Below are 22,107 nucleotides of genomic sequence, written 5' to 3'. Positions count from 1 at the left end.
CAAGACGACGCCGTAGGAGGTATAGGTCCAGGTCGCGCACGCGCTCCTCGGACAGAGGCCTTTCCCCGACGCTGTCGGACTCCCCGGGGACGAGGGTGTCTCCGGTGGACGACTTGGTGTCTTTCCAAGAGGTGCTGTTGCGAGGGGCTGCAAAGTTGGGTATCACGGTGACGGTTCCAACACCCACGACGTCCGTGATATTCGAGACGCTTCATAAAAAACACCTGTCTCGCCCCCTACTGCCTTTGGTACCAGGACTGGTGGAACCCGCCTTGGAGCTGTTCCTTACTCCCGCGACGACGAAGGCCGCTCCTTCCAGGCTCATGAAAAAGTACAGGGCCCCGGAGTCGGATCCGTCATTTCTGAGAGTGGACCCGAAGCCGGATTCGGTGATCGTGACGGCGGCAAGAAAACAACATGCGACCGCCCCGGCCTCCACGGTTCCACCCGACAAAGAAAGCCGCTGGCTGGATTCTGCGGGCAGGAAGGTGTGTGGCACCGCCGCCACCACCATGAAGGCGGCGAGTGCAGGGGCTTTGTTGGGCCGTTACGACCGGCCCCTTTGGGAGTCCCTGCAGCAATATGCAGACCTCCTGCCACGGGACAAGAAGGAGGACTTCTTGGAGACGGTGCGCGAAGGCATGCTGGTGTCGAATCAAACGATCAGCGCAGCGGCGGACGTAGCTTTATTGGCCGCCCACGCCTACTGTCACAGCGTCCACCAGCGGCGTCATTCGTGGTTGCGCCTGACGTCCCTCAAGCCAGAGGCGCAGCAAAGAGTGGCCAACCTACCCTTCTCGGGGGAAACCCTGTTCGGGAAGCATGCGGACGATGAGATGGCCCGCATGAAGGCTGAAGCGGAAACCCTGACGGCCGTCGGGTTGGAGAAGGCCGAGAAAAAGAAGCGCCCGTTCCAAAGGAGGTTCGGATCGTCGGGCAGAGGGCGAGGGCAGGGCTCGGGACAGCAGCAGCCACAACAGCAGCAGTTCCGCAAGCCCTTCCAGAAACGCCAGAGGGGTAGAGGAGGCCAGCAGGCTACTACCACACCCAAGGGCCCGGCCGGGTCTCGGCCCTGAGCGGTTACTTCCCCCTCAACCGTTACCCACTCCAGTGGGGGGAAGCATTCAATTTTTTCCGGCAGAGTGGAGAAAAATTACTCAGGACAAGTGGGTGCTGAATATTGTTTGCAATGGATACAGTCTTCGGTTTATCAGCCCGCCTCCAGCGATTCCGCCGGTCAGCTCTCGATTCCAGTTGAGAGAGCTCCAGGCGGAGGCAGACATCTTGTTGAGAAAAAAGGCGGTAGAAGAGGTACCTCTGTCTCAAAGGGGAAGAGGTCTGTACTCTCGGTTCTTCCTCGTTCGCAAGAAGGACAAGAACGAGTTCAGGCCCATTCTGGATTTGAGGCAGGCAAACAAATGGATTCGCAGAGAAAAGTTCCGTATGCTTTCGTTGCACCAGATTTACCCTCAGCTGCAACGGGGAGACTGGCTCTGTGCCATAGATCTACAGGATGCGTACTTCCATGTGCCCATAGCGAGGAAACACAGGAAGTTCCTGCGATTCCAAGTCGGCGCCAATCACTATCAATACACAGTACTGCCATTCGGGCTAAAATCTGCGCCCAGGACTTTTTAGAAGTGCATGGCGGTGGTGGCGGCACACCTGCGGAAGAACAAGGTGTTTGTCTACCCGTATCTGGACGATTGGCTGATCAAGGCATCATCCTTCGCGGAAGCGCAAGAACACTTCCGATGGACGTGCGAGCTCTTGCACAAGCTGGGGTTACACGTCAACATGTCCAAGTCGGTCACGACTCCGGTCCAGTGCATACAGTACCTGGGGGCCTCCATCGATACGCGGTCAGCAAGCGTGTCTCCTTCGGAGGAGAGACGGTTATCACTCCTTCGGAAGGCTCAGGACCTCAGGACTGCTCCATCGACAACAGTGCGGAAGGTGTCGTCTCTACTGGGATCGATGGCCTCCTGTATCTTCCTCACGCCTCACGCTCGGCTGCACATGAGACCACTGCAGGAGTGTTTGGAGGATCAGTGGGATCAGAGGACAGGCTCTTGGGACGACAAGATACGCCTGTCGCTGCATGCTCTTCAGTCTCTGAAGTGGTGGTGTTTGGCGGAAAACCTCCTCAAGGGGGTTCCCTTCCACAAGGACATTCCCACGACGAGTGTCGTGACGGATGCGTCTCTCCAGGGCTGGGGAGCGCATTCCGGGGACTTGCAGATTCAGGGGAAGTGGTCTGCTTTGGAAGCGACGTACCACATCAATTTCCTGGAACTCAGATCTGTCTTCCTGGCACTGAAGGCCTTCCTTCCGTCCTTCCAGACCAACTCGCTGCTGATACAGACGGACAATACAACCACGATGTATTATCTGAACAAGCAGGGGGGGTCGAGATCGCGCACTCTGTCGCAGGAGGCGCAGGCGATCTGGCGCTGGCTGCTGGCCAGAGGACTGACGATTACGGCCACGCATCTGCCAGGGGTGCAGAATGCTCAGGCGGACGCCTTGAGCAGGCTGATTCAGGAAAACCACGAATGGGTCATAAACGACGAAGTACTAGGAGAAGTCTTCGCAAGGTGGGGGACTCCAGACGTAGATCTGTTCGCCACCGCCGAAAACAGCAAATGCCGAGACTTCGCATCCAGGTACTACCAGCGGGGGACGCTGGGGAATGCGCTATGGATCGATTGGTCGAACAGCTTTCTGTACGCTTTTCCACCCATTCCCCTGATTCCGGCGGTGCTCATCAAGTTGTCCCAGTCCAGGGCGCGGATGATCCTGATCGCCCCGGAGTGGCCCAGGCAGTGGTGGTTCACGGACCTTCTTCACCGGTCTCTCCTTCCTCACATGCGGTTGCCGTGCAGGCCGGACCTTCTCACGAAGTTCGGGGGGCGGATGGTGCACCCCAACCTCTCGTCTTTGAGTTTGGCGGCATGGCTCCTGAAATAGTGCAATATGGCCATCTGAATCTACCAGACGATTGTATGGACATTCTGAAGGAGTCTAAGCGACCTTCCACTAGAACATCCTATGCTTACAAGTGGAAGAGGTTCTGTATCTGGTGTAAGTCCAAGAACTTTGATCCGACGACATGTAAGGAAGATGTCATCCTTCCATACCTTTTACATCTGGCGCAGTCTGGCCTTAATTTCCATTCCATTAAGGTTCATCTGGCTGCTTTGACTGCTTACAGGAAATGCCCTTCACAGACTTCCTTCTTTCAGATCCCTGTGGTCAAGGATTTTTTGGAAGGCTTGAAGAAAGTGTTTCCTCCCGTCAGACCTCCCTCGCCTTCCTGGGACTTGAATGTGGTGCTGTCCAGACTGATGAAGGAGCCTTTTGAACCCATTCACAAGGCTTCATTGCAGCACTTATCCTGGAAGGCGGCGTTCCTAGTGGCCATTACATCGGCCCGCAGGGTGAGTGAACTTCAGGCATTATGTTGTCAAGAACCTTATACTGTATTTCATGCTGCTAAGGTTGTGATGCGTACTCACCCTAAATTTCTTCCTAAGGTTATCTCTGATTTTCATGTCAACCAGACCATAACTTTACCTACGTTCTTTCAGAATCCCTCGTCGCCAGCTGAAAGGTCTCTCCATTCCCTGGATGTTCGGAGGGTGTTGAAATTTTATCTGGATAAGACCAAGGATATTCGTAGGTCTGACCAATTGTTTGTTAACTATGGCTCAGTCAGGACGGGTCTTGCGACCTCTAAGCAGTCCATTTCTCGGTGGATTGTGTCCTGCATTCAATTGTGTTATCAAAAGGCTAATAAGACCTTAGGGGGTAAACCTAAGGCTCATTCCACCAGGGGCAAAGCTGCCACAACGGCTTTGCTGCGTAATGTTCCGATTGCGGAAATCTGCAAGGCGGCCACTTGGAAGTCGGTCCATACCTTTGCTGCGCATTACTGTCTGGACACGGATGCCAGGGCAGATGCTCAGGTTGGGCAGGCTTCGCTGCGAAATCTGTTCGCACAGTAGTGGTAGTGTCTTGTGGGTTCTCCACCGCTTTTGTTGTGTGGGGATGGGCTTGCCATTCTATTCACTAGATTATGACTATACACAGAGATCCCCTACTACAGAAGGAGTAGTTTCTTTTCTGTAACTCCAGTTCTGTAGTAGGGGTGTCTCTGTTATAGTCATAAGCGCCCGCCCTCCTCCCCGGTGGAGAGATACTTATTCATATGTAGAATGCTACAGGTCTGGTGTGCTACGCCTTCAAAAAGAACTGAAAGTAAATGGGACCTGCTGGGCATTCTGGGATACTGGGGAAAGTTCTGGAAAACTGGAAAGTTTTCTTAAAGGCACAGTATCCTGTTCCAAGCCACATAATGGCAGCCTATGGGGCTTGTCTGTCCTCTCCTTCCTCTCTATCATTCCAGAGGCTTTTGCTGGTAGAGGCAGGGTTTTTTCCTTTGTGGAGAAAAACTAGACAGGCAGGGCTGTTTGTGGATGTTGGTGGAATTCTAGTTGAAGTACTGGACAGTGTAGCCTGTGGGTATAGGCTGCATTATCTGTCTTTAAATTAAATTCTCTCTTAAAGGTGTATGCAGGTCTGCATGATTTGTCACCTTTTAGAGATTATTTTTTATTGCTCCGGTGTCCACGCACATGGGCGGGACTATTCACTAGATTATGACTATAACAGAGATACCCCTACTACAGAACTGGAGTTACAGAAAAGAAACTACTCCTTCTCTAGCGCGGTTGGCGCAAAGTGGTTCTGATAAGGTTTAGTGTAGGCCGATGTGTGTGGTTACGTCCTGACCGTCCCGGCTCGCAATGGAGAAAATAGGCCTTTAGCCTTTATTAGCTGCCACTCCTGCACGCTTGTGTTTCAGGCTCTGATGGTGGACAAAGTTCCTGGCTTGAGCCCCACTGTCCCCCTGCACTTGCTGATGAGCCGACTACCCCTCCGTAGTGATGGGAGAAGGAGTTTACTGCTCCCAAGCGCTGCAGTCCTCGTTCACCTCCGTGCGGGCACCCCGCTGGGCCCCGCCCGACCTCGGGTAAAATGAGGTCCGTGGGACTGCAAGCGTAGGAGCCCAGGAGGAGGCCTGCTGTTTCTGTCCCGTTTGTTGGTCTCTGCCACCTGCTCCGACGCCACGTGAGAGCGCGGCCACGCTCAGCCCTCTGGCCCAACGCTATGCAGCGTCGGGGCCGTCCTCCGACGACTCCGGCAGTGTGCGCTCCCGCTCCCCTGCACGGCCGCCGAGACACACGCAGGCCTCCGGCGCCGAAGGAAGCGGGCTTATGGATGCGGTCGCGAGATACTGGGACCGAGGATGTGAAGGGGCAGCGCTGGTACGGTCACCTAGGGTGGGCCTCTGCAACGAGCGAACCGGGAGGCGGCCGTGGGATTTACCTCCAGGCCGCACGCAGCCTTAACTGGCAGTTGCGGCAGCTCCTCAGTGTTACGGAGCCGCCCCCAAGCGTCCCTCTGCGGGCCGGATTTTGCGACAAACTGCTCCGGAGTTTTTTTGCAGATGCTGGGAGTAGATTTGGGTCACTTCTACTGGATTTATGACGGATTTTAGGGTGGTATGGGCTCTGCCCCGGCAGAGCTCTTCTTTCAAGCGGCCAGCTTCGTCGGCGCTAGGCCACGCCCCAATTATTCAACTTTAAATGCGTTTTGAAATTGCAACCTTTTTTTTCGTTAACAAACTAAATTATTCAAAAGAAAACCCTTATCTGAAAAACAAGTTTGCCTTCAAACTATCAGTTTTCATTTTTAGGAAATATGCAGTCCCAAAACATTAGCTTGTCCTTTTCATCAAGTACATACATGTACAAATGTCTCACATGGACAGATTTTGCTTCAAATGATGTCCAAGTATTACAATCATTAGCCATGGATGCTAACACCATGGATGTTTGTATAGTGCCAATTATGCTCAACATTGTACAAGAGCCTCAATTATGCCAAGGCTGGACACTATATTGGCCAGGATGCCCACCATATATCAGTCATGGCCATTATTATGTAAGGGGCGGCCCCCATCATGTCAAGTGTGGTAAAAAGTAGGCCAGTCATGTACTTAATATGTCAGTGATGGCTTCCAGTATGGAATGACTAGACCCTCCCCTTGCTGTTCCGCGCATTGTGTTCCTTTCCTTGAGACTGTGCCCACCTCATACCTCAAGCGCTTAAGGGCTACATTCAGCCTCTTCCCACTAGCGCAGAGTGGGCCTCTCACCATATACACACCTCATGTAGAGGTTTCACGACCATTGCCAGTATAATCACCTGGCGCTATTCGTGTGTAGTTCACCATTAGTCTATTGTAGTGCCGTACTATTTACCACTTGGCACCCTTAGTTCACATAGCGCTTTGCGTCTTACCTAGCATTTCTAATGGTCTTGCCTCCGCCTTTTCGCTTAGCAGCATGATACACCTCAGATGTATGTGGTCACCTACGGTACGTTCTCTGAAGACAGGTTTGTTCATTCACAGCACTTAAAATCTATTTGAATGTTGCCTGCAATCCAGGGCACCAATGTAACTCGCTTATGTGTCTTGTGTGCTGTCTTGTTTTCTCCCACAGGTTTGCGCCGCAGTGTCCGCTATTGTGTTGACACTGTGTCCACACACCTTAGCGAGTGTGTAGGTAACTAATATTTTTTATTTTTTTCACCACGTGGCACATCACCTTTTGCCACTCACTATACACTGGTCCTGACGAAAGCTCCTTACTACTTTTATTCGTGAGCTGAAACATGTAGACCCACCACATAGTCAACTAACAGATAATTATTTCTCCATTTAGTTGCATCACATATCTTTTTAATCAATATCCTGAGCCGCCAATAATAAATCTTCTAATGGCAAGGATTCTCAGCGATATTTTTTAATCATCACCACATCACATTTTTGCACCACACCAGCTCCGCTGTAGTCAGGCGTCGCAGCACAACCGGGGGGCATTCGGCCACCCGGTTGGGGCCCCAATGATGAAGCATGACACCAACCAGGTTGGTGTGTGAGGGGCCTTTTAACCCACTTCGTGGGTTCCCAAACATTGCTTCATTTTGACCGTACCACACTACATTGGGTCTGTCCACCTTTGACAAAGTTTATAGACCATAAATGCCCCAAATCCTCAAGGATTATCATTATTATTCCATTGGTACCATTATGTCATGAACAGGGACAATTGTGCCGGAGATAAAACCCTTGTGATGGACTCAAGCATATACATTTGGGGGTCCTTAACACCAGGTGCAGTTTCCAGGAAGCAATATTGTGTATCAAGGAGGGACCGTATGTCAGAGAGAGACACACATGGCTGATGGCTCTAAAATTTCTCTGCCTTGGATCTAAACCCTGCTCTCCCCAGCTCTTGTGCTGATCATGCACCCAACAAACACATTTCATTGTTGCTCCTGCAGTCACACTTCTGTGAGTCAGCACTGGTTACTGCTCATGCCACTCTTATTTCATGGTCCATTATTTATCACATGTTTTGACTGAAAGAGCAGGGTCTATAACATGGCCAATCTCCTTATGACTTAGTTGGATGGAGAATTGATACAGATGGTCATGTCGCATACCCCTAAAGCCAACTAATTATGTGTTTGTGTCACAAAGCCCTGCCATTGGTTTTGCTGGATGTCATTCTAAGGGCCTTTTGCAATGAGCAGTGCTGTCTTCTTTAATATGCTCAGACCCCTTGAGTGAGTTACTGGCCTTAGCTTCACCTCTGAGAGCTACTTTTTGGGTCCTGGTAAGCTACCAGTAGCCCCCGAGCTACTCGTAGGAGACACCTGGTTTTGAGGTATCACCCCTAAACAGCCAGGATAGCTTGAATCCAGTGTCAGTGGTATTGCGAGCACGGGACCGACGTTTGGACATCCCTGTCGCACTTGGGGTGACAAACAAAAAAAGAACAGTTGATGGACGGAATGCTGAACAATGTCAACACTCAGCCTCAGTACAGAGATCTGGGCCTAAATCCTTAGTTCTTTCGCTCACCACTGCAACCCAGTTTGGGCCTAGCCATATGCAAATCAGGCATGACCCTGCTCCCCAGGGAAGCAGTCCAGCCCGAACTGCCAAGCCAGGTCCTCCCTGGACTGGAAACAAGCATCCTAAGACAGGTTTCAAGGTAGCACCCTTAATCTGGCAGGATAGCTTGAATCCAGGCGCAAGGTGAGCACGGGACCCACATCTGGGCTTCCCCATCCCACTTGGGGTGACAAATGCAAAAAGAACAATCGATGGGCAGAATGCTGAATAATGTTAAACACTCACCCTTAGTACAGAGATCTGGGCCATGGATGGATTTAGGTCCAGATCTCTGTACTGGGGGTGAGTGAGTGACATTGTTCAACATTCCGACCATCATTTGTTCTTTTTGCATTTTGTGAGTTGCAGTCATTTAGTTTTCCTCATTTGCCTGTTCTCAAAATGGTGGTTGGCTTTATATGATGTACATGTTCCTGGCCTCTCATAAGGTCTGCCCTGCATTTGTTCTGATTTTGATCTTGGGGTATTATGTAGTTTCTTGTTTGTCTTTTTATGCATGCATCTCAGCCTTCTGTGTTTTCCTATGTGGGTACCTTGAATCCTGTCTTAGGATGCTTGTTTCCAGTCCAGGGAATACCAGAGCGGAGCATGTTCAGCAGTCCGGCATGACTGTTGTGGTTTGTGTGCCTTCCTGCAGTGCAGTATTTCAGGTTTGTCTTGCACTCCTAGGCTCCTTATAAACCTGTGGCCTTGCGTACCCATGAACTTGCATCACGGTGAACCCTGCGGCCCTAATGTGTCTCATGTACTTATCTTCTCACTTATTCAGCCCACTTGAAGATCTTGTATCTCTTAAACTGACAATCCGCTTTAGCAAAGTCCCTCTTCCATAACATCCTGTCATAGATATGAAGTCAACAGCTGTGACATACTCAGCTTCATTCGTGATGATAGAGTTTTTTTTTTACATATTCGCTCTCTGTTGCACTGTTATGTTCCGTTTAATGAGTGTATAACTTCAGGCAAAATTATGACTATATCATCTTCATGATTTTTGTTCTCTAGAGGGAAGCAGAGTGGGCATGATGTGGACTTTCTCATCACACACCCAGAGGAAGGCAAAGAGTTGGGGCTCCTTATGAAAGTAGTTAGCTGGTTAAGTAGCCAGGTAAGGGATTTGGGCTATTGCTAAAATATGTAGCTGGTTGATTATTTGCTTGTTTGAATTTGTGTTATTTAAAAAACAATTTATTAGAATGCTCAGTTGAAGAGGTAAAGAAATTATTTTTAGCAATTATTCATGTATTACTTTTAACTTGTTAGGTTCTGAGGCTTTTTCACTGTGAGTGTGAAAACCTTTTATTTTTGTGGGTGTTTTGGCACTTCTTTTTCACAAAATGTATCCAGAACAGTAGGCACCAAGAATACCCCATTATGGCTGTGCCTCCAAAGACTCAGAAAAAATTATCCTCGGCTGCAGGAAGATCTGGACACTCACCAAAAACAATTTTTTATTCATCTTCAGGCAGGCACGATCACTACCAAGCTCCCTCCAAAGCCTACAGAGACTTTGCCTCCAAAGCCTATAGAGACTTTGCTTCCAAACAAGAAGTTTACATTTGTGGAGGGATTTGCTTTTGGAGTCCACCTCCTCAGCTCAAGAGGTGCAAGGACAGGGGCGCCATCCCTCTCTCTGATTCACTACTTCCTCCCACACCCCTTCACTACCACAGCATACTTCTCCTTTTCCATATCAGGCAGAGGGTTTGCCCCACTCATCTTAAGGGCATCCCACTTCATCCTGACGGTCCCTACGACACACCTTATGACCCGGGCCTACTGATGACCTGTGGGGCAACTACAATGTTGCTCCCCTGAGCTACACATACCCAGCTATGCCATTGCCCTTGGATAACACTATATCCCATCATGAAATGGTTCAGAGGGCAGGTACTTATTATAAGGAGGATATGCATGTCCTCCAAGAAGATGACAACTTCTGGTAGATGCATTGTGTAAGACCCACTTCATAATGCAGTTACTTCCTGTGCTCAAGGGGGTGCTTAGGACTACCACAGATACATTTGAGGAGCCCATGAAAGCAAGGGTTGCCATGCTTCAGTGGACAAGAAATAGACGCCCTTTCCCAATGACCTATTCTGCATACGTGGGTGAGCACCACCTGATTCCCTGGTGGTCCACACTGAAGATTGACTAAAAGCTGGAGAAAGACAGGGACTGGCCAAGGCTATGGGTACCCTCCAAACATCTACTCTGAGGGGGTCCTTCCGTAGGTAGTAATACAGGGCAGAAAACAAGACCATCTCCCCAGACAACCTTTCCTCTTATCATAGACAGCAGCAGGCCTACCAACAGCAGTCACCACAGGGCGACTCCAGTGGGGGTCCTACAGGGTCAATAACAACTGGGAAAGAGGCCTCCACCTCCAAACAGTGACACCCCTTGCCTTATTCTGCATGTAGATCACAAGATAGTCCTGATCAAAACAGACAGCATGACTACCATGTATTACCTGCAGAAACAGGGTGCATGCACTCTCCCCAACTCTCGGCATTAGTGCAAGACATTTGGGGTTGGGCGAAGCACCACAGAGTACACTTGCTAGCGTAGTACCTCCCGGGAGCGGACAAACACTTTGTAGACCTGCTCAGCAGGATGCAGCATCAAATCCACAAGTGGGATCTTCACCCCTGAAGTCCTGCTCCCTTATGTCCAGCGTTGGGGAGCTACCAACATAGATCTGTTTGCGCCCGCAAAAAACACCAAAAGCCCAAGCTTCACCTCCAGAGTTCAGCACCCACAGTCCATGGTCAATGTACTATACTATGGATGAACTGGTCAGGGATATTTGCCTACACTTTTCTGCCTCTTCGCCCTCCTTCCATTTATGATTCGGAAGCTCAACAGATCTCCCTCACCTTTGTCCTAGTAACTCGCAAGTGGGCCAGGCAGCTGTGATTCAATCAATCACATAATTTGTAGAGCGCACTACATACCCGTTAGGGTTTCAAGGTGCTGGGTGGGGGGAGGGGAGGGGGGGAGGGGAGGTGCTGTTGCTGGTCGAAGAGCCAGGTCTTGAGTTGTCTCCTGAAAGTCAGCAGGTCTTCGGTTTGTCGCAGGTCGAGGGGGAGGGTGTTCCAGGTCTTGGCGGCACGATGGGAGAAGGACCTGCCTCCGGAAGTGGTTCTCCGGATGCGTAGGACCGTGGCCAGGGCGTGGTCAGCGGAGCGGAGATTCCTGTTGGGTACGTAGAAGGAGAGTCGACTGTTGAGATAGGCTGGGCCGGTTTTGTGGAGTGCCTTGTGTGAGTGGATCAGGAGCTTGAAGGAGATTCTTTTGTCAACGGGGAGCCAGTGCAGGTTCCTCAGGTGGGGGGTGATGTGGTCGTGGGGCGGGACGTCGAGGATCAGGCGTGCAGAGGCATTCTGGATTCTCTGTAGTCTGCTGATGAGCTTGGATGGGGCTCTGGCGTAGAGGGCATTTCCGTAGTCGAGTCTACTGCTGACTAGGGCCTGGGTGACTGTTTTCCTCGTGTTGGTCGGAATCCATCTGTAGATCTTGCGGAGCATGCGGAGGTTGTTGAAACAGGTGGAGGAGACTGCGTTGACTTGTTTGATCATGGAGAGCTTCGAGTCGAGAATGACTCCCAGGTTGCGTGCGTGGTCGGTGGGGGCCGGGGAGACCCCAGTGAAGTGGGCCACCAAGAGTCGTCCCATGCGGAGGGGTTGGATCCGAGGATGAGGATTTCCGTCTTGTCTGTGTTCATTTTGAGGCGGCTGTCCTCCATCCAGTCGGCGACGGCCTTCATTCCCTGGTTGAGGTTGGATTTGGCGGTGAGGGGGTCCTTTGTGAGGGAGAGGATCAGCTGAGTGTCGTAGGCGTAGGAGATTATGTTGAGGTCGTGCTGTCGGGCGATGCGTGCTAGTGGTGCCATCACAGCCCTCCTCAAATTGTATGTAGTCCCTCGCAAAAAGCTACTCAGCAGGCTGGACCTTCTCACCCCTCATCAGGTCACACCGAGGCATCCCACTCACAAGAAGCTCAACCAGGTGTTCTGGCTCCTATATTCCTAAAGTTTGGCTACCTCAGTCTGCCTCATGAATGTATGTCCAGCCTCAAAGAGGCTCACCATACCACTATGCGAGCCTGCTATGCGGTAAAGTGGAAGAGGTTGGTCCACTATTGCCTATCCAAACACATTGATCCAATAAAGCCAACAGTGTCTGTTACAATGCACAGGCCTGGCTTACACATCCCTTTGTTTACATTTGGCTGCGTTGGCAGCATACTTACAGAACAGGGAACACTCTTCACTATTCAGAGTCCCCATCATTAAAGCATTTATGGAAGGACTTAAGAGGGTTATCCCTCATACCCCCAGTCCTGTCCTGGACCCTCAGTGTAAGCCTCACTAGGCTCAAGGGGCCCCCTTTTGAGCTCCTTCATTCTTACCCTCTCCAATTCTTGTCAGAAAGTAGCGTTGCTAATTGCAATCACTTCCTTCAGTTGTGTGAGCGAGCGAGATACAAGCTCTCATACTGGAGGAGCCCTTTTTCAAGGTACACGCTGACAGAGTAGTCCTTAGAACTAACCAAAGGTTCCTACCCAAGGTGATCTCTCCCTTCCACCTCAACCAGGCAGTAGAACTCTGTGTTCTTCCCAGACCCACACTCAGTAGCAGAGAGAGTCTTTCACACACTAGATGTAAAGAGGGCCGTTATGTACTACATTGATAGGACAAAATCATTTTGTGAAAGCCAACAGTTATTTATCACCTACTCTAATGCACACAAAGGCAGTTCCATTTCAAAAGCAGGGGTAGCTCACCTGCTAGTCAAGTGCATTAAAACCTGCTACGCCAAGGCCAAAAGACAGCTCACTGCTCTACCAAGGATGCATTCTGCACTTCAAAAAAGCAGCCTCCATGGCCTTTCTGGGTAACATCTCAATAGTTGATATCTGTAAGGCAACTACCTGGTCCACACCACACATGTTCACCAAGCTCTACTGTGTGGATGTGCTGTTATGACAACAGGATCAAATGGACCAGGCTGTACTTCATTCACTTTTTCTATCCTCTGCAACATCCTCTGACTACTGACCGCTTTGGGGGGTGTTCTCGCGTTAAGAGAGTTCCATTTCCGACCTCGAGATTGAAGACTTCCAGCCGGCTCAACAGATCATGACTACAGCTCCCCCATCGCCCCGTTCCCCCTCGACCTAGCTTGCTCCAAACTTCTACCTCACAAGGGGCATTCAGCTGCACTGGAGCCACAGAAGCTGGCTTCTGGGCTGCCACTGCCTTCAGGCCATGGTCGGCACCAACAGTCCACTTTGGACACCATGGTCAGTTTTAGCTCAGCACCGAAGAAAATCTTCAAACAGGCGCCTTCGGCGGCGCCCGCTCCCTTCTCGGCACCAACCTGACCATCGGATTAGAAACTGTTGGATTCGAGTTTGCATCGGTGCCGAAGCACTTGGCTCCAATTGGAAGACCAGCCCACGAACCAGTCGAAACGGTCCTCCAGAAGTTGCAAGGGCAGCTCGATGAGCAACAGAAACAAATTATTATCCACCTATAAACGGGCTGTATTCTAACTCAGTCTCCGATGCCGGATCCCCGGCCTAATAAGAGACAGCTAGTATTTGAAGTCCCCACCTTTTCCAAAGCAGCGAAAGAAGCAGGGTATAGCCACCAGAACTCTTTTGGACACCGGACTGCCTCCACCTGCTTACATTCCACCCAGACCCCCAACATCACCTTCCCCTCCTCCTCCTTTACCTGACCCACTATCATATACTCCACGGGGTCACCACATTCTGACACTGGGGCGTGACACTTATGACGTACCCTCACAGAGAGACTCTTGGGATTCATATGATGTAGATCATCCTGCGATACTGATCCCAACCTTTACCCTGCCCGACCTTCTCTGCCAGATGATACCTCCTCATACCATGAGGTTTTATGTAGGACTGCTGCTTATCACAACATGGAGATGCATAAGGAGACGGTTGAGGAGGACTTCCTCTTTGAGACTCTCTTCTGCACACCTCTCCATGCAGTATCTGCCTATGCTTAAGGGGATGCTCAAGCCAGCCCCAGATATTTTCAAGGAGCCAGTCAAAGCCCATGTTATGAACCCACGGGTTGATAAAAAATACAAAGCCTCCCCTTCAGACCCTGTTTATATTAGAAGCCAGCTCCCATCAGATTCCCTAGTGGTTCATACCGCTCTTAAGACGGCGAAGGCTCAAGGCACCGGTGATGCTACTCAGCTAGACAAAGAGAGTAAAAGGATAGATGCAGTTGGTAAACAAATTGTGGCACAGTCTGCCAACCATTTGCGCATTGCCAGTTTCATTGGTTTACACTCTAGGTATGACCAGCCCCACTGGGTCGAAATTGAGGAGCTCCTCCAACACCTCCCAGAGGAGTACTGTAAAAGGGGGTGTGAGTTGGTCACGGAAAGCAAACAGATTTCTAACACAACCATCAGGTGCACCCTTGATGCTGTTGATACCGTTGCTCAGGGGATTAACTCTAGTCTCCTCCTCCGCAGGCATGCCTGGGCTCCTTGTGTCTGGCTTTAAGCCAGACTTTCAAGCATCTCCTCAACCTGCCCTTCGATGGGGAACATCTCTTTGGGTATCAGGTTGGTGAGATGCTGGAGAAAATAGAAAAATATGACGAAACAATGAAAGCCGTGGGTGCCTTACAGACCTCTTTCTCACAAGGGTCCTTTCGCCGTTCCACATATCGTGGAAGCTCCACGACCACCTTTCCTGAAACCTCATCATCTTTCCAACCTCTGCCTGCCCAACCAAATTCCATGAGATGCTACTTCAGGGGAGCCCATGGTGGAAATTCTGCCAAAGTTAGAAGCAAAGGTAGCTCTCCCAAAAGAGTAACCCCAGCCAAGCAGTGACTTGCCACTCCTGTCCCCTGATCACACAACAATCGTCGGGTGCTGGTTGCAGATGCTCTTCCCAGCTTGGCAACGTCAGTGAGTTTTAGACATCATCCAACTCGGTTACTGGCTAGAACTCACCTCCACATCGCCCCAACATACCATCCTGCAGACACATCCTCTCCTCAGAACATCCATGTCTGCTCCAGGAAGAAGTCCAAGCGCTCCTCCTCAAAGAGGCCATAGAGCCTGTGTCAGAACACCTACATGGCTCAGGGGTATGTTCCCTCTACTTCCTCATTCCAAAGGAGGACAGGTCTTTCTGGCCCATTTTGGACATCAGACCCCTAAATGAGTACATCCTATCAGCGCACTTCCTCATGGTCACCCTTATGCATGTCATACCTCTGTTACAGCAAGGTGACTTCTTGTCCTCATTCGAACTCAGAGACACCTACTTTCCGATTCATCCTATGCATCAGCGCTTACCTCAGGGTTGTGATCTGCGGTCAGCATTGCCCGTTCAAAGTGTGCCTTTTGGGGTCCCAACTGTACCCCGAGTTTTTACAAATTTCTTGCAGGAGTAGTAGCGCACCTGCAAAGACCGGACATCCATGTATTCCGGGACGATTGGCTGATAAAGAGTGCATTGCAACTGCATTGCCGTGCACGTACCCAAGCTACAATACCTACAGCACAAACCAGGCTTTACCATTAACGCTGTAAAGTACCATCTACAGCCCCTTCAAATTAAACCCTATCTGGGAGCCATCCTCTGTGCAAGACTCCAGTCTTTCCAAGCGTTCCTGCCTCTTTTCCAGCCAAACCAAATCAACAAGTCACAGTAAGAACAGTCATGCGCCTGCTATGCATGATGGCCTCCTGCTTCGCCATAATACCCCACATAAGATGGTACATGCATCCACTGCAAGAATGCTTAACAAGTCAGCGTTTTCAGAAAGTGGGTCATTGGGAAGATTTAGTGTTGGTTAGCCCCCTCATTCATTGCTCTCTGCAGTGTTGGAGCACCAAAAACCTGTTGCCGGTGGTCTTTTCTCAACTCCGTTCCGAAGAGCACTGTCACAACAGACGCATCCCTCATGTGGGTGGAGGGGGCTCACGTACAAAATCTGATTGTCAAGGACCAATGGAGTCCCACTCACAGGGATCTCCACGTCAACTTTTTTGGAGCTGCTAGCTTACCATCTAGCCCTCAAGGCCTTCCTCCCCGCCTACTGGGCAAGGTTGTCCTAGTATGGTCATACCACATGGCAGCCATGTATTACATTTAGAAGTGGGGGCTCCCCGCAGCTTTCTCGTTTAGCCCAGTGCCTTTTGGCACTGGGCTCTCCACCACAGGATCCACCTGTTGATAGAATACCTGTCAGGAGTGGACAACATCTTTGCCACCCTTTTCAGCAGAACGCGTCAACAAGTCCACGAGTGGGAATTCCACCTGGCAGTCCTTCTCCACTGCTTCCACCGATGAGGGTTTCCGGATGTGGACATATTTGCCACAGTAGAAAACCAAAATGCCCAAGCTTCACCTCCAGATTCCCACACCCAAAGACAATGAGCAATTCTCTATGGATTAACTGGTCGGGGATATTTACCCACGCTTTTCCACCTCTCCCCCTTATTCAATTCCTGGTTCAGAAGCTATGGCAGACCACCCTCATCCTAGTGGTTCCCAGCTGTGCCAGACAGCCCTGGTTCACCAATTTCCCAGGGTTTTAGGTGGTTCCGCAAAAGAGGCTTCCCAACAGGCCGGACCTTCTCATGCAGAATCATGGAGAAAAAGACACCCCGACCTTAAGAGTCAGTGGTTTGGCTACTAAGGTCTTAGAATTTGGTTATCTCATTCTACCTCCAGAATGCATGAACATTCTTAAGGAAGAACGCAGGCCAAAAACTTGTGCCTACTATGCTGCCAAATGGAAAAGATTTGCCTACTAAGGTCTCTCAAACCATATTGACCCCTGGCAGCCACAGTTCAGGACACTGTTAACTACCTTTTACACCTCCAAACATGTGGTATAGTCTTTTTACTTCCTTTTGTCTACACCTGGCAGCTGTGGTTTCATATCTCCAAAATAGACAACATGTGTCGCTCTTCAGAATTCTAGTCATCAAAGCTTTTATGGGACGCTCAAGAGTCATTTCTCTCTGGGTACCTCCACCCCTGGTCTGGAATCTTAATAACTTCCTAACAAGACTTATGATTCCCCCCGTTCGAGCCCCAACAAGTCATGTCCATTACAGTTTATTTCTTGGAAAGTAGCTTTTCTAATAGCTGTCACATCACTAAGGTGTGTTAGTGAGCTCCATGCTTTAACCTTGGAAGAACCTTTCTTTCTGGTTGATAGAGATCCGGTGGTCCTTCGTATCAACCCATAATTTCTTCCTAAGGTGGTCTCTCGTTTCCACCTTAACCAGTCTATAGAACTTCCAGACTTCTTGCCACAACCTGACTCAGTTGCAAAAAGGACTTTTCATACTTTAGACATCAAACGAGCCCTAATGTATTATATAGATAGAAGAAAACCACTTTGAAAAACTAAGCAACTGCTTGTTGCTTTTTCTGAACCACATAAAGGAAATGCCTTGGCAAAATCAGGCATAGCCAGATGGATAGTCAAATGCATCCAAACCTGTTACGCAAAAGCTAAGAGTTTTGCCTGTTCCTACTAGGGCCCATTCCAGTTGAAAGAAAGGGGCCTCCATGGCTTTCCTTATGAACATCTCAATAGCTGGCATTTGTAAATCTGCTACTTGGCTTACACCACATACTTTCACAAAGCACTACTGTGTAGATGTGTTAGCCCGCCAATAAGCAAACGTTGGCCAGGTTGTACTACATACCCTTTTTCAGTCTTCTGCAACATCCACAGGGTAGCCACTGCTTAGGAGAGGACTGCTTTGCTGTCTATGTACAGCATGTGTATCTATAGCCACACATGCCTCAAACTGAAAATGTAAGCATCTGTTTGCGGCATGTAGTGCCTTAAATTCACATGCACCCACCCTCCTTCCAGGACGACTCTGGCTGTTTGCAGTTACCATTAGTTTTTACTTCTCGTGGTCATCTCCCTATATCTCTCTTTCCTATGTCGTTCTGCTCCAGTCATCCTCACCCGTAGTGCGGAAAAAACAATCTAACAATGGATCCGATGACCATGCGCATTGCAAGCTAGAGGTGGAGTTGCACTACCTCGTGACTTGCACACATCCTCGCCAAACACTAGATGGCAGAAATATGCACAGCATGTGAATATACCGCATTACATGCCACAAACAGATGCTTACAGGGTAAGTAAAATTTTCCTTTTCTAAGTGTTACAAAAAAACTTAAATGTAGTTTGTTTACTAAGCACATGTTGCCGGATGTGTGCTGGTATTTACGAAAATCTCTTCCAAGACAATGGCAAAAGCTTGGAAAAGAAAAAAAGTACAGAAAAATTATAACGTTACTTGGGTAACTTGAAAGAAAATCTGAAAAGTAGTCTAAACTTTGAACTTCTTTTTATGTGGCATCCCTAAAGGGAGGGCTTCTTTTGTATGAATGTTGACGGAATCTTAACTCGTACAGCATGTGATCTTTTATAGACTTACTTGCTTACTTCTCTTGCCACGTATGGGCAGACTATGTCACAGTGGCAAATGTATCCCATCCTGCTTCCCCGGCAATAGCCCTGGTAGGCACAAGGACAGATCAATCATTCTAATGCTCTTGATTGTAGTACAAGAAAATTGCAGGAGGCAAAAGAGCCTGAATTAAGCAGCAGAGACCGATAGTCACATCAGCCCTTCTTTCTCTGAGAAGGTTACTTTGCAAGTCCTGATATATTCGCTGAAGGCGAATAGGTGAGGGCAGTGTACTTAAAATATGGGCTTTGACCATGTGAGAGATTGTCAGCTGTCTCTCAAGGGGTAGGAATTATTAAAGTTTAGTAGCAGTAGTACATGCATCCTGAAATAACCCTGCAAAAGAGGATTCCAAACCTTTTGAAAATCCATTTGTTTAGGAACATCAGATATTTCAAATAAAAATGTTCTGTTGCCATTAATCATCGTAAAAAATCGAACAACCTTAATTTGATTTTCGAATATGTGATGGTTACCATACAATAACTCTCAACAATGTGCATCAAGCACAAAAACGTTACAAAAACGTTACTTTTCAGCAAACACACTCTTAAAAAAATATTGTACCACAAAAAAATGGCACAACTCCTACTTCTATATACTTGTACGAATAAAATATTAGCAAGTCAAAAAGGATTTGAGTATGGCTACGTGTGCATGTATGTTAAGATTTGTTTTAATGAAAACATACCTGGGCTTGTGAGTAAAACTCCTAGAAAAGAAGCGACAAAGTGTATTAAAATGAATAAACTAATTGTTCGAGGCATATGAGCTGCAGATTGTACACTTAGCATAGGTCGCCATCTGGTGTTGGGCCCGGATGTTTGCAGTTTGTTTTTCTTCTTGGACAGTCTTTGGAAGTCACGAGTTTGGTGACTCCTCCTTCGGTCCGTACTGCGCATGGGCTTCGGCTCCATCCTCAGATTGTTTTTTTCCGCCATCGGGCTCGGATGTGATACTTCGTGCTCCGGCTTCGAACTTCTACGGTTCCAGCCTCGACGGAAAATCCTCGATTCTTCGAGTTCCTTCATCATCTTCATCTCTCGAAGCGGCACTTTCTCCATCCCGTACATCGACACCGGCCTTCGGGCCCTCCGCGACTCCGGTCCCGGCCGATGGAAAGGACTCCGTTCAAGTCTAAATTTCCCCACACCGACCTCCATCAGGTGTGTAACCTTTGCCTCTCTCCGGAACACGAGGCTAGAGACTGCCCCGCCTGCAAGTCTTTTCGATCGAAGAAGACCATCCGAGATCGAAGAGCTCGACGCACCATGGCGCACTCATCCTCTGCAGTTCCACCGGACATCTTCGGAGACGACGCCGAGGCTTCGGGGCAAACACACACCGCGCAGGAGGAAGACGTCGTCAGCGCTTCCGAGGCCGACGACTCCGACGTGGAGGACGTTACACCAGCGCAGCGGGCCGTGAGTACTATGCCCCCTCCCACCCCCGCGCCGAAAACCAAAGAGACTCAGGTTACTCCCTCGCCTGCCGGCCTGGGCAAAACCAAAACCAAAACTTCGATCACCCCACCTTCGGGCCCGGTGTCGAAGCCCCCAAAGTCTCATGGCAGCTCGGGATCGAGCCAGCCGACACCCGGTGCCGAAAAACAGCATCCGGCACCGAAGACTGCAAAATCCAGCTCGACTCCGAAACCACCGGTGCCGAAGCCTGGACACTCGGTGCCGACCAAACACAAACACAAATCTGTCGGCACCGACGCTCCGGCGCCGAAACATCATTCGACGCCGAAACACCCGGAGACCTCAAAAAAGCATGGCGCACACAGACCATCGAAACCCCCGGTTCCGAAATCACCGGTGCCGACAGACGACTCGACACCATTGGCTCTGTTTACACCAGACCCTTTACAAAAGACTTTGTCCAAAGATCCAAAGACTGGGCTTTTGACTTTAACTACCAAGAAAAGACGCCTTGATGCTCCGGCTCCTCCTCCTCCACCCAAAAGGAAGGACTCTGCTACTTCTCCCCTCAGAGTGCCCTCCCCACCACCGCCTCCCCTACCCCCTCCACCTCCTCCACCCCCTCCACCTCACAGGTCTCCGCCACCTTTACCTCACTACGATCCGGCCCCATCCCCAGATCCGGATGATGGGGATCCGGACAATTACCCGGCGGACGCCCCAATGGATCCCACTCCACCAGGGACCCCAGATCCATGGGAGGATTACAATAACCCTGATATACCCATGGTACCTCAGGACGACCTATACCCATCAAGGCCGTCTCCTCCAGAGGACTCCTTAGGGTTTCATCATTTAGTGCAGAGAGCAGCACACTACCATGGGGTGGACATGCACAGTGAACCAGTAGAAGAAGACTTCCTACTGGATACATTTGATATACAAGACAAATCTACTTCCATTCTACCCATGCTTAAGGGTGTCACCAAGCACGCTACAGAGGTGTTCAAAGACCCTGTCAGAGCCAGAGTACTGAACCCTAGAATAGAGAAGAAGTACAAGGCGGCACCCACAGACCCTGCTTACATCAAGGGCCCTGCTCCCCTAGATTCCCTAGTTGTCTCCACAGCTAGAAAGCGGGCTAACTCCCAATCCTCAGGAGATGCCCCACCGCCAGACAAAGAATCTAAACTTCTGGACGCGTCTGGTAAACGCACCGCCTCCCAAGCTGCAAACATGTGGCGCATTGCAAACACACAAGCACTGCTTGCGCGATATGATAGAGCACACTATGACGAACTAGAGGCTCTTATGCAGCACCTTCCAGAAAAATACAAGCACAAGGCTCATGACCTGATACAGGAGGGTAAACTAATTACAAACACCTCCATTAAGTGTGCCCTCGATGCAGCCGACACTGCTTCTAGGGCCATAAATACCAGTGTCCTGCTTCGTCGCCACGCCTGGCTCAGGATCTCAGGGTTCAAGCCTGAAGTCCAGGCATCCATACTCAATCACCCCTTTGACCAGGAAACACTCTTTGGGCCAAAGGTAGACGAAGCGCTCGAAAAGATGAAGAAAGACACAGACACAGCAAAGTCTATGGGGGCACTCCAAACACAAGCCTCCAAACGTTCCTTTCGACGCTCGTCCTTTCGTGGCACAGGCAGAGGCTCCTCCACCGATAACGCCTCTACCTCCTACAAGTCCCCTCCTCAAAATACCTTTTCAAAGGGCAATCAGAGAGGTGGTTACAGGGGTAACAACAATAAGGGCAGGGGCAAAACCAACAACACCCGTTCTGCCACCCCCCCCGCACAATGACTCCCCTCCGCTCCCCCCAGACCATTCCACTCCGGTCGGGGGCAGACTACAAAACTTTATCCACGTATGGGAGTCCATAACATCGGACAAATGGGTGACCCAAATCATTCGGTCAGGGTACTGTCTAGAGCTAACATCTACCCCACCCAATATCCCACCAAGGCACCGTCCAATGTCTCAAGAACATTCCACACTGCTCAAACAAGAGGTACTCTCACTCCTGCAAAAACACGCTATAGAGCAGGTCCCCGTCAATCAACGAAATCTAGGGGTCTACTCTCTATATTTC

The 22,107-nt window shown here is 49.9% G+C and overlaps 1 protein-coding gene across 9 annotated transcripts in view; it reads left to right on the top strand.

The window, feature by feature from the left end:
- The window catches only part of POLM (DNA polymerase mu), a 342,155-nt gene that overhangs the window by 275,405 nt on the left and 44,643 nt on the right, over positions 1 to 22,107 (top strand). For all 9 annotated transcript variants that reach the window (XM_085634911.1, XM_085634917.1, XM_085634912.1 and 6 more), the window contains one exon: positions 9,059 to 9,161. In XM_085634911.1, coding sequence (XP_085491037.1) covers positions 9,059 to 9,161 — 103 coding nt within the window. The remainder of the gene's footprint in view (positions 1 to 9,058; positions 9,162 to 22,107) is intronic.

Source organism: Triturus cristatus, chromosome 11 (assembly GCF_964204655.1).
Source record: "Triturus cristatus chromosome 11, aTriCri1.1, whole genome shotgun sequence".
Taxonomy (NCBI): Eukaryota; Metazoa; Chordata; class Amphibia; order Caudata; family Salamandridae; genus Triturus; species Triturus cristatus.
The sequence above is the reverse complement of the archived record's forward strand: the minus strand, read 5'-3'. Positions and strand labels throughout refer to the sequence as shown.